The 12798-nt window shown below is 36.5% G+C and overlaps 1 protein-coding gene across 1 annotated transcript; it reads right to left on the bottom strand.

The window, feature by feature from the left end:
- Window positions 1–3372: 3372 nt before the first annotated feature.
- On the bottom strand, window positions 3373–3645 carry LOC121474435 (60S ribosomal protein L37a-like). The gene is given in 1 exon segment (XM_041727277.1): window positions 3373–3645. A coding segment is annotated over 1 exon segment (273 nt).
- Window positions 3646–12798: the final 9153 nt, after the last annotated feature.

The following is a 12798-nucleotide window of genomic DNA, read 5'->3' on the forward strand; positions in this document are numbered from 1 at the left end:
CAAGGCATTGTGCCCTAAAGAAGTTTGGGCTGGAATGCTCAAGTATGAGAGGCTACTGGAGGGAGATGAAACTCCTAGTTGAATACAGCAATATGAGTGATTACATACTGCAGAGAGCAGAAAAAGCAAGCTTAGAATCATGAGATATAATATATTTTTAACCTAAGCCACTAAATTTTGGGGTGGTTTATTATGCAGGAGTATATAATGGAAATACTGAATATATTATATTATCTCTGGGACCTTTCCCAATTCTTATGCTCTCCAACAAATTGTAAATAGTGGGAGGAAGAATTTGAAAAAGCATATGGTATGAGCTACCCTCTGAGATACTGTGGTTCATTCCTTCACCTTGAGGAAATGTACATTTAAACTATCTCTATTTTGTGACAATCTGACAAGTACATAAATACCTCCCACAAAAGGAACACCTCATCCATCCTCCTCTGCTGATTAATCCTGATTGTCTGGCAGATTGTGTGGATATGGGGATGGTATTCTGGCTTCAAGTTGAGATGAGAATTAAGATAGCAAAATCTCCCTCAAATTGTCACATTTCTGAAACTTCAACAGATGTTGAATATAGTTTAATCAACATTGATTGATTCTACACACTGTTTTCTCTTCTATTAAATGAGGTTTAATGGAAGTCAGTTAGTGGGAGAAAGGAAAAGTTAAGCAGAATATAAATCAATGTGTCCATTTCAAAATTAATTAGATAGGATTTTATATTTGCCTTACAATTTTCCTTAGTAACTATCATTTGCTTTCTTTTCAGGAAATTCTTGCTAATCAAAGCTTATTTTTTGTCCTTTCCACTAGAGTTCCAAACCAGCAGTATAAGTGGGAAGATACAGATCTTCCTTGATGTGTTTGATTTATTTTGAATGTTGGCAAATTAACAGATTAGAGCAGCAGTTTGATTTTATCTTAGGCTTTAGGAAATTTTTTATGATGTCAATATAGAAAACCATGATAAGGGTAGATCAACACATTGTAGTTTTCTTATATATTGTATCTTCATTTATTTACTTTTGGGCATAGTGAGAAGATATGTTATTTTTGCTGTTGTTTGCTTAATTTGGGTGATTAGTACTTTCTCTAGTGTGGTCAGCCCGTGTTTTGGGGTTCCTTAAAAGTTCTGCTATAAACTGATGTTAGAAATACTGCTGTGAGTAGTATCTGTGTTCAGTTAATCACTGCTGGTGTAGTTGAGGTGCCAAGTTTGGCCCCATGAAAAGGCCAGTGTCTGCTAGTTCCTGACTTTCAACTGGGCCATAACTGTAATCTTACCTCACAAGTGGAACATCTGCCATCACAAAGGAAACAGGATGAGGGACCAAGGCTATGTTGATCATAGTCATCACTCCTTCTGGAAAAATACCTAAACATGGAGGCCTGTTTCAGATTTGAAGCATACCCCATGAGATAAACTAAAGCAACATGTTATAGCTTATCTTACAGAGGAAATGTGAAGGGGGGACTGAAATGATAACAAGAGGAAGCTTGTTCCTTTTCTCACAATTTAGAGGAGGACAGTGATGACATTGTCCCATGCACTCAATATCGGCATCAAGACTCTGAGGGGTCACTAATATAGTGCAAGGGCAGGGATGTTAGCCAAACTGGGAGGCTAGGAGCCCCTTTGTGTTAAGACTTGGTCTCTTCTAGGAGAGAAGGCTTGAATGCCAACCTCCAGGCTTGCCTGGTGCTTGAGCTCCATTCTACAGCAGCCTAGCATTGTTTGGACATTCGTACACAATCATTCAAGGGTCATGTAAAACTACATTTCCTGTGGTGTGTCTATTCTTTCATAAGCTTACCTTCTGCGACCAAAGTGAGAACACCATTACCCGTAACAAGACAATATGGTCCCCATATTCTTTCCCCCAAACCCTTTCCAGCTGACAAAGAGTGTGACTTGGTTTGCTTACCTATTCCTAGGGTAAGGAGTGAAAAAGTGTGGGACTTTGTGTGTATGTGTATGTGTATGTGTGTTTAGGAGGTAGGGAAATTGAAGGGACAATAGCTATTTTTATTCATTATAAAGCTAGTCAAAGTTTGCACATTTCTAAAAGAAACGTCAGATGTCAGATTCTTTACTGTCATGTATCTTTAAAGTCCAGCTAATCTTTGTCTGAAGGGAAAATGTGTTATTTTAATTGCATTGTTCACACTAAAGGAATATGAAAAATAGCTTGAAAAGAATAAAACAGTTAATAGTTATGAATGCTTACTGTGTTAGAGACACTCTACTTTTATTAACTAATTTATTCTTGTTACAAACCTTTAAGGTCCTGTTATTGTCCATATTAACAACTTAGGAAACAGAGGTGTAGAGAAATTAATGGAGCTGGTCCAAGGACATTGTGGCAGACTAAAGATGTCCACAAATTCTTCAACACTCTTCCACTGAGACAAGTTACCTCCCTGTGAAACTCATGGGCTCTGTGTCTGGTTTCACTAATATGATATGGCAAGAGTAACACTTTGCCATTGGGTCCAGGCCTTAAGGATTTGGCAGCTTCCACTTCTTGTCCCTTGGAGCACTTGCTCATGGAGTCCTGAGACACATATAAAAGTCTGATGACCTTGAGGTCATCATGCTGAAAGCAGCTAAAGGGAGCCAAGTATAGAAGGGTTGATGCTTAGTGAGCCCCCAGTTTTCATGGCTGTAGCTCCCAGCTGTTTAAGCCATCACCTTGAAGCCACAGACTTCATGCACACAGATGCTCATTTTCTGCTGTGCCGTCAGAATTCCTGACTCACAGATTCATGAGTAAAATAAATGATTGTTATTATTTTAAACCACAGAGTGTTGGGGTCATTTGTTACATAGCAGCAAATAAGGAGAACAGTCAGACAGCTATTCTCTATACAACCCAAGTAGATTTAACCCAAGTGACCTGGCTCCAGAGTGCACATGCTTGACAAGTATTCTACACAACGTATGTGTTGTGCTATTTTAGTTCAGACAGCAACTCTCCCAGTTCTGCAACACACTGCATGTACTTTTTCTTTAGCCTGCTTTATTCTCCTTCAAAACCCTACCACCACCTGACATCTTACCTCCTATGTTCATGCTTGTTTAATGTCCATTACCCTCCCCACCCCCTACTTGAATAGATGACACAAAGGTTTTCCTGAGCTGTTGACTGCTATATACCTAGCACTTAGAATAGTGCCAGGCACAGAGTAGACACTAAATATATTTCTTTAAAATTATAAGGATTTTTAATTTCCAAGTCTTTTGAGGAAGCCAAATTAAGCAGTACAAATTGGAAGATCTAATTAATAATTTAACAACAAGCAAAAGTAATTTTGTTACATAAATTAACCCATTTATTATCAGCTAGCAGTGTTTCAAATGGTCTACTGGTCTTCCAATTCCTTCAGTCTTCTGATGGCAGACTTTACTGTGATGGCAGAAATGGTGTTGTAGGTCCATGCAACTACAATTTTCATACAAAAGCCACAATGCCAGATGCCCAGAGCTCGTCTTTTCATCTTGATTTTGCCACAGAAGGAGCAAGTGTACTTAGCATGCTGGCTTATTTCAATCTTCTTCACCATTTTCCTGAGGGAGGCACCATAATGGGTCTATATTTATCCACGGATTCTGACCTTCTTGATGCATTTAGCCATGTCACCACAAGCTAGGTCTGAGCCCAGAGAGTGACACTAAATATTTTTGACTGAATGAATAAATGATAGAGATGTTTCATTTCGTTTCATTCTATTTTTAAAGATTTTATTTATGTGAGACAGAGAGCAAGTGAGAGAGCACAAGCAGGGGGAGGGATGGGGAAGAGGGAGAAGCAGGCTCCCCTCAGAGCAGGGAGCCCCACAAGGGACTTAATCCCAGGACCCTGAGATCATTATCTGAGCTGAAGGCAGATGCTTAACCGACTGAGCCACCCAGGTGCCCAGAAATGTTTCATTTTAAAGTGAGTAAAATGGGAAATGCTTTTTGCTTCAGTCACTTGAGACTTTTGTGTAGTTATTTACTCTTCAGTAAAGAGAAAGAAAAAGGTCAGAATGAGAGGGTCTTGCAAATAAAATGAATGATATATTAATCTCATAAGACAATTACCTGGGTCTAAACCAGGCTAAGAAAAACAAGAATGGCAAGAGTAAAAAAGCAATTGTGATGAGCTGCATGTTATTGAAGACAATATTTTTTTCTGGCTATAAATCTGATGGTGAAATCTGCAGTGAGGATGTGCAGCAGAGCGCCATCCCATAGAAGTAAGCTACTCCCTTGGGGGTGACTCAAATATGACATCATTCTACTTTGAAGAATTTGAATAGTGATGGGATGGCCTCCAAGAATTCCATTGGCTGGAATAATTAAATATGTTAAACTAAATCAAGCAAGAAAAATTATGTTGTGGGTAACAGAAGAAAGAAAAGAAACTAGACCTTTCTAGAAACCCTAGAGCAAAGATTGACATCTTCAGATTCTGGTGAGGAATTAGGAAAATAAATCTAAATGATAGCTATAGTATATAGTAAGTTGAAAGTATGACATAAATGAAGTTCTATTATTATAACATAACAATGAAGGAGACTTTGTAAGTGACTTAGGGGAAATGAACTGTTTAATTTGAGATAGTAACAAGTTGGAAAATCCCTACAAATAGAGCCTCTCTCTCATCAAGTGTTTGCTGTTTTTGTGACTTCCAGAAGAAACAGTTAAGCCTGAATGCTGTAAGAGATTTAAACACTTTTAAGAATGATAACAAGATGAAAAAGTGATCTCACTGAGAGGTTATCAGTTTCTAAATCAATTGAGAGGGCTAAAGTTAGACCAAAACTAAGTATATTCAGATAGGTGTGCTGCAGTGGGAACTGGGAAACTGCTCTCCATATGGCGTGGGTGAGTATTAAGCTCCCTCAGGAAATTTAAACAATTCTCTGTGGGCACGTAACTCACGTTTCATGGTATGAATTCTAGAACTGTTTTCAAAAATTGGCACATAAAACCAAAGCTATAGCAATCATTTAAAATAAGGAGAAGAGTCACTTCTTCTAAATACAAATATCCAGTTCAGCATTTATGAGAAAAGAGAAATTGGGTTACCAAAAGTCAAAAGATTATGTTTTTTACTTAATGGATTCTGTTTTTTCTAATTATACAAATTATGTCAGATAGAATGGCAATCATGAAGTCTAGTTCACGAAAAGTGCCACGTTTTACTAATTCTATGCTCTGAATAAGCACTGATGAATTGTAAATGTCAGTGAATTGGGCTAAGAATTGAGAGTTGATTTGCTAGAGGGCCACTTTAGCCATATTTGTTTATTTACTGCCATCAGAGTGTCTTAAAACCTTGATCCTCCTCCATTTATGTCATTTGTTTTATTTAATCTCCAAAAGACAAGGGCCAAATGTTTTCAAAATGTAGAGAAATTCTAACAATTGTCATGCATATATTTCCATAAATCTTTAAAAAATATCTGTGATTTGTGCTGTTTTTTATTTTACCAGAAGATTGTCATGCAATTAAAATGACTTTACATATTATTATATTCTTATTCCTCACTGATTAGTGGTTGTTGCTACTGTTTAAAAGGGGAACAAAAGGCCTTTTAAAAATAAATTTGGTCCATTTGTATTTGTATTATGTGCAATGATAGCTCAATTCATTCTGGGTATTCCTTATTAATCCATTAAGTTTTGTGGCTGAGTAATGATAATCAACATTAACTATGTTACTTTATTTATTTCAACTCATATGATTCTTATATCAACTTACCCCTATTTCACACATGAGAAAATAGAGGCACAGAGATCTTGGGTAACTTTGCTGTAGTTGGGAGCTAGTAAGTGGCAGAGCTGGAATTAAAATACAAGGAGTTTGATTTATAACCCAGTCTGTGCTCAGAAGAACAAGGCTGTGATGCTTCTCAAATACTGCATGTAGTAATTTTGCATTTTGCCTTGTAAGTCTTTCAATTGAATTAGCATATTGATGTTGAAATAGTATAAGTTCATTTATTTAAAAAGTAAAGACATTTTCTTCTATTATGCTCTTGATGCAAAGAATACCAGAATTCAAATTTTATATCTCATTTGGAACATGTAAGAAATAGATTTCTTTAGGTTGATATGATGTCAATGCTGATGGCTGATTTGGGGGAAGGGGGAGCAGGGGAAAGATGGCTTAACTATAGCAGTTTGTCAGAAAGAAATTGACTCAAAGTGAGATTTTATGGTTCATATGTACTCCTGCTACCTATAAAGACTGTTAGAGAAAGAAAAATAAATAGGCATATTCTAGAGTCTGTGTTGTTTAATGTAGTTGTAAGGAATATGGATAAATTAAAATATTACTGCCATTTTGCAGATAGAGAAACTGAAGAGTAGAACTTGCTTAAGATGTTAAGAGACATTAGAAGCTGAACCAGTTTGAGAAACAAAAATTTAGAATTATATAAAATGAGAATCTGAGAGATTAGATTGCAATACCCAACCTGTCATTTGCAAGATGAGAAAATGAAGCTTGATGGTTTTAGAGGTTTTCTTTTTTTTTCTTTTGAATGTGTGCATGTATTTGTGTATTTATATACCTTGCCTTATTCCCTCAAACACATGCATACAAGTATGATACATAAGGGTTCTTATGAGCCAGGAAATTATGGTAAAGAGAAAACAAAGGTTAGAATGATAAGCAGGTAGATTTAGAACACAAAATGCTCATTATTAGTTCCCAAACACTGTTGGAAGGCCATTTGGCTTTCAGATTTCTAGCAGCAAACACTAAGACAAAAATAGAAGCCACAGTGTCCATGAGATAAAACATCGGTTTTTCAGAATAGCACAATTATTCCTGGTTCTGAGCTCTTGATGGATTTATCCTAAAGGACCACGTAAAAAGGGGTGTGTTTTTATAAAATGAGCAATATCCTCAACAATAAATACCATAAGCTTTATGCTGTGGTATTTACTGTTTCCTTACCATCACTCTGTGCAGGCTATTGGCAGAATAAATCAGCACAATGTAGCAGGAGAATTTTATGAGCAGCCAAAGCAATGCAGGCCAGGTATCCTGACATCCTCTTAAGGAAGAATTTTCCAGGTTTAGAAGACATACATACAACATGTAATTCAGGCAGTTCTGCAGAATACATATTGCTCCCAATCAGGCTTTTAACTAAGTGCTGAGTAGCAATGAGTTTAACATTAGCCTTTCAAATAGATGTTTGAGAGGTAGTCTGTGTTCTGGTTAAATGCAGACTTGTAAGCATCAGAGTTCTCTGAACGGAGGGAAGGCTTGCCACACTGTAGGAGCTCTTATATTCTCTTTGCACATATTTTCCCCAGTATAATATTTATACTTTATCTTTTTAATAATGTATTTTTCCATGTAGAATTATGGATTTGCATGTTAGAGTAGGAGGCCACTCCAACTCCTTGGAGTGATGGATTGAGCAAGTACTGAGAAGAAAGCCAAGATTTCTCCTAAAAATAATTTTAAGTCTATTCCAGCTCATGGAACAGATGGGTGACCGAGGCCTTCAAAACATGGCCACATGAATTTTAGTTTGGAACAATTTCAAAGTGGGCGTTAACAAATGCCCATCATGGCCATAAAAATAAACCTCAGGAAGGGATTCATAGAACATCTAAATGTTGAGCAATGTAATTTCCTACAGAATGCTCCCAGATAAAATAATTACAAAACATACCCCTAATGCCTGAATGAAGTGTCAACATACATGATTATATATTTAGAGATCCGTACGAATGCACCTATAGTAATCACGTGGCCTGGTGGCCTGGATAGTCCTGGATAATGCCCGTTGTCCTGGCATGATTCATAATAGAACCTCCTTTATTGTGAAATAAAGGTTCTGGCTCCTTTGATATCTTTTGGTAACATTTGTAATTATAGAAGATGTTTACTGAAAATCTTATATTAATGTTAAATAGTTTTCTAGAAATTTTGCATTCATGTTTCTTATTGGTCTCCCTGCTGAATTTGAAGATATGAAGGAACAAAAAATGATCATTAAAAACAATCTTTAAAAATAATCCAAATATTTGTTTTAACTTGATGTTGAACACCTCTAATTTGTGTGTGTGTGTATATTTTGCACTAATTAAAAACTTTGGAGGCATTTTAGTGTTGTAAAGATTCATTGCCATTATAAAGGTCCTGGAATTGTCCATTTGTCTCTGAAGATGTAATTAAACCAAATGAAGTACTTATGGAAGGTTTATGTTGACTTTATAAAATATATGTTAATCCTCTAAGTGTTAAATAAAAGTATAACTTCTGGCACACATACAACAAAGTATCCTGGATAAATTATATGATCACACTACTCTTACTTGATTCTTGTTTTAAGGAGCCAGTGCCAAGGAGAGGCACATACAAGCTGCAATCATACACTGTATTTTATTGAAGAATAATTAACATACAGTGTTATATTAGTTTTAAGTGTACAATATAATGCTTCAAAAATTCTATACATTTCTCAGTGCTCATTTTTATTTTTCTTTTATTTTTTTAAAAGATCTTATTTATTTATTTGACAGAGAGAGCACAAGCAAGGGGAGAAGCAGTCAGAGAGAGAGGGAGAAGCAGGCTTCCTGCTCAGGGACTGGGGGGCTCAGGGAGCCTGGAATCGTGACCTGAGCCAAAGGCAGATGATAAACGGACTGAGCCACCCGGGCACCCCTCAGTGCTCATTTTTAAAAAGATTTTATTTATTTATTCTTGAGACACAGAGAGGGAGAGAGAGAGAGAGAGAGAGGCAGAGACACAGGCAGAAGGAGGAGCAGGATCCATGCAGAGAGCCCGACGTGGGACTCGATCCTGGGGCCCCAGTTTCATGCCCTGGCCCCAAGGCAGGCGCTAAACCGCTGAGCCACCAGAGCTGCCCCTCAGTGCTCATTTTTAATGATGGTCATAGGTAAAACAGTGATCTTCAATACCCTGCATAGAATACTAACCTGAGAAATCAAGGCTTCCAATTTATTGATGAGAGCTTGCCATATATATGAAATAACCAGTAAGAAATTTGTGGACAGAGGGGTAGCTCTTTAAAACAGTAAATGGATCACATCCTGAGTAGTACTGGATCATGTAAATATATGAGGAAGAATTTGAGCCCATTGCTTGGAGTGTTCCTTGAGCAGTTCTGAAGTAAAGAAATCATCCCCAAGAGCTAGCTTTATATAGATTGAACTTTTGAAAATAATCAGCAGTAAGAGATGAGGAAGTAGTGTCTGAATACAATCCCAGAGGTGGCTGGAATTCACAAAGTTCAGAACAATTGACCTTGGTTTGTCCAGCTGACACACGGATACATCCTAAGGATCAACCTGAATCTGAGTTTGAATGACCTCTTTCACCGATACCATACTCTAGTAACTTCCTTCAATATTAAGTCCTGTTGTTATATCTAGGAAACAAAGTCAGGCCCTTCCACAAGGATTTATTTACCCAAGTTCTTTTCAAGGCACAGAGATTTAAAATTATAGAAAGAAATCCTGATTCTCAAGTGTTATGACTCAGTTTCCTTGTACAGATGCTAATAAAACTGTGAATGTGCTAAAATATGAAGCAATGCATTTGACTTGAATTCTTCCCGTTAGTAGGGAAACCACTTGTAATTACTTTCCAAGGATGTCTAGTATCTGTACAAGGAAATTCTACTGAGGTAGAATTGATCATCTGTTTTGTGTGCTCACTGAATCTTCTGTTAATATCTATTATTTGTAACTACCACTGTCACACATTAAAGTACTTGCATATCCATCTCCTATCAGACTTTGAATTCAACAATAACAAGGACTGTGACTTATTTACCTGTGACTTTCCAACACTTAGCACAAAGTATGTGTGGAATAAGTAAAAGGACGTGTTTTATCCATTTCTCTGACATACTTAAGTAGCATTTTTTTAACGTCTAAAAATAATATGACAGACATCTACACTCGTATTTACTACATAGTAGTTTTTCATTTTGCTCCAGATAATTTTATTTTTAAGGAAATAAAAGTTTATAGCTATAACTAAGTCTCCTTTCTCCATCCCACCCCATCTGAGCTATCTTCCCAGAGGTAACCACTGTCCTGAAGTTGATTGTGCCACTTCTGACACATATTGTTACTTCTTTATTCATATGCCTGTGTGTATCTATAAAAATAGCATTGTTCAGTGTTTTAAAATTTTACATGAATGATATCCTATAAATCTTTTTTTACAACTTGCCTTATTAATTTGATATTTTGTTTTCAATATTCACCTATATTGATACATGTAGATGTAATTTTTTCATCCTGACTGCTGTATTCTATGATGTGAGTCCACCACAATGTATTTATCTATTCTAGTATTGATAGACATATTAAGGTTGTCTTCAGATTTGCCCACTTATGAACCATGCAGCAATAAATACCCTGGTACATCTCTTATTGATTATGTATGTACTTCTAAGACATATAAATATTAAAAGGAATTTCTGGATTTTCTGGCTAATCACATTGTTAGCTCTCTAATGTGGTGTAGTAATTTACACAGCAATGCAAAACTGTTCTAATTTCCCCATCTCACCATTCTTGGATAATCCAACTACATTTTTGTCAATATGACAGATGTAAAACATCTCATTGATGATTAAGAAGATTGAAAATCTTTTCTTTTTTTAATTAATTAATTTTTTAAATTGGAGTTCAATTTGCCAACGTATAGCATATCACCCAGTGCTCATCCTGTCAAGTGCCCCACCTCAGTGCCCGTCACCCAGTCACCCCATCCCCCCACCCACCTCCTCTTCCACCACCCCTTATTCATTTCCTAGAGTTAGGAGTCTCTCATGTTCTGTCACCCTCACTGATATTTTCACTCCTTTTCTCTCCTTTCCCCTTTATTCCCTTTCACTATTTTTTATATTCCCCAAATGAATGAGACCATATAATGTTTGTCCTTCTCCGATTGGCTTGCTTCACTCAGCATAATACCCTCCAGTTCCATCCACGTTGAAGAAAATGGTGGGTATTTGTCGCTTCTAATGGCTGAGTAATATTCCATTGTATACATAGACCACATCTTCTTTTTCCATTCATCTTTCGATGGACACCGAGGCTCCTTCCATAGTTTGGCTATTGTGGACATTGCTGCTAGAAACATCGGGGTGCAGGTGTCCTGGCGTTTTACTGCATCTGTATCTTTGGGGTAAAACCCCAGCAGTGCAATTGCTGGGTCGTAGGGCAGGTCTATTTTTAACTCTTTGAGGAACCTCCACACAGTTTTCCAGAGTGGCTGCACCAGTTCACATTCCCACCAACAGTGGAAGAGGGTTCCCTTTTCTCCACATCCTCTCCAACATTTGTTGTTTCCTGCCTTGTTAATTTTCCCCATTCTCACTGGTGTGAGGTGGTATCTCATTGTGGTTTTGATTTGTATTTCCCTGATGGCCAGTGATGCGGACCATTTTCTCATGTGCTTGTTGGGAAAATCTTTTCATTTGTTTATTGTACTATCATGTTTCCCCTTCTGTGAATTGCCTGTTTATGATCTTTTCCCATTTTTCTGTTGTTTGTCTTTTATTATTGAGTTTAAGGTATTCATTATGCATTCTTGATCTAAACCTATTGTCTGTTACATGAATTGGAAACATATTTCCTAGTCTGTAGCTTCTATTTTAATTTTCATGGGTCTTTTGTCAGGCAGGGATTTTAATGCAACTAAATTTCTTAGAGTTTTCCTTTATTTTGTGGGGTATTTTGTACCTTGATTAAGATATTCTTTCAAACACAGAGATAATACATATTGTTTTCCAGAGTGTTTAAAGTTTTACTTTTTACACTTGTGCCTTTAATAAATTTGAAACCAATTTTCAGCATGAAATGAAGGAAAGATGTAGTTTTACTGTTTTTCATACAGATAGCATTTTTTCCCCACTGCACCATCCCCCTTCACTGATTTGAAAGTCGCATGTCACATACCAAGGTTTCATATAACTGTAGATCTGTTTTAGTTCTTGTTTCTGTTCTACTGGCTTATTTATATATCCCTGCCCCAAAGCCTTTTTAATTTTGATAATTTTAACTTTTTCAATATGTTACACTATCTGGTAAGGCAAGTTCCTTCCCTTATATTTTTTAAAATTACCTTGACTATTCTTGGCTTCTTATTCTTTAATATGAATTTTAGGATTATCTTTTCAAAATTAATGAAACACTGCCATGGTTTGGAAAGGATTAGACTAAATTTATGAACTGATTATAGAGGAATTATTATTTAGAATTTCCATATCTAGCACTGTGGTTTATTTATTCATTTAGTTTCTCCTTTTAATAAAATTTTGTAATTTTGGGATGCCAGGGGTTCAGTGGTTGAGCACCTGCCTTTGGCTCAGGTCGTGACCCCAGGGTCCTGGGATCGAGTTCTGCATTGGGCTCTCTGTAGGGAGCCTGCTTCTGCTTCTGCCTCCACCTCTCTCTGTCTGTCTCTCATGAATAAATAAACAAACAAACAAACAAATAAATAAATAAAATCTTTTAAAATTTTTTGTCATTTTTTTCCATAGAGGTCTAGAATATCTTTTGTGGGATTTTTAAATTGTCTTACAATATTTGTTAGTAGTATATGGGAATCCTTAAAAATTAAATTTTGTAATTAGTTGTTTATAATGTATAACAATTCTGTTTATCCAGAATAGGCAAATTCATAGAGACAGAAAGCAGATAGGTGGTTGCCAAGGGATAAGGTAGGGGAAAATGGGAAGTGACTGCTTATTGGGTATGAGGTTTTCTTTGAGGTGTTGAAAATGTTTTAGAAC

This window comes from Vulpes lagopus, chromosome 1, assembly GCF_018345385.1.
Source record: "Vulpes lagopus strain Blue_001 chromosome 1, ASM1834538v1, whole genome shotgun sequence".
NCBI lineage: Eukaryota > Metazoa > Chordata > Mammalia > Carnivora > Canidae > Vulpes > Vulpes lagopus.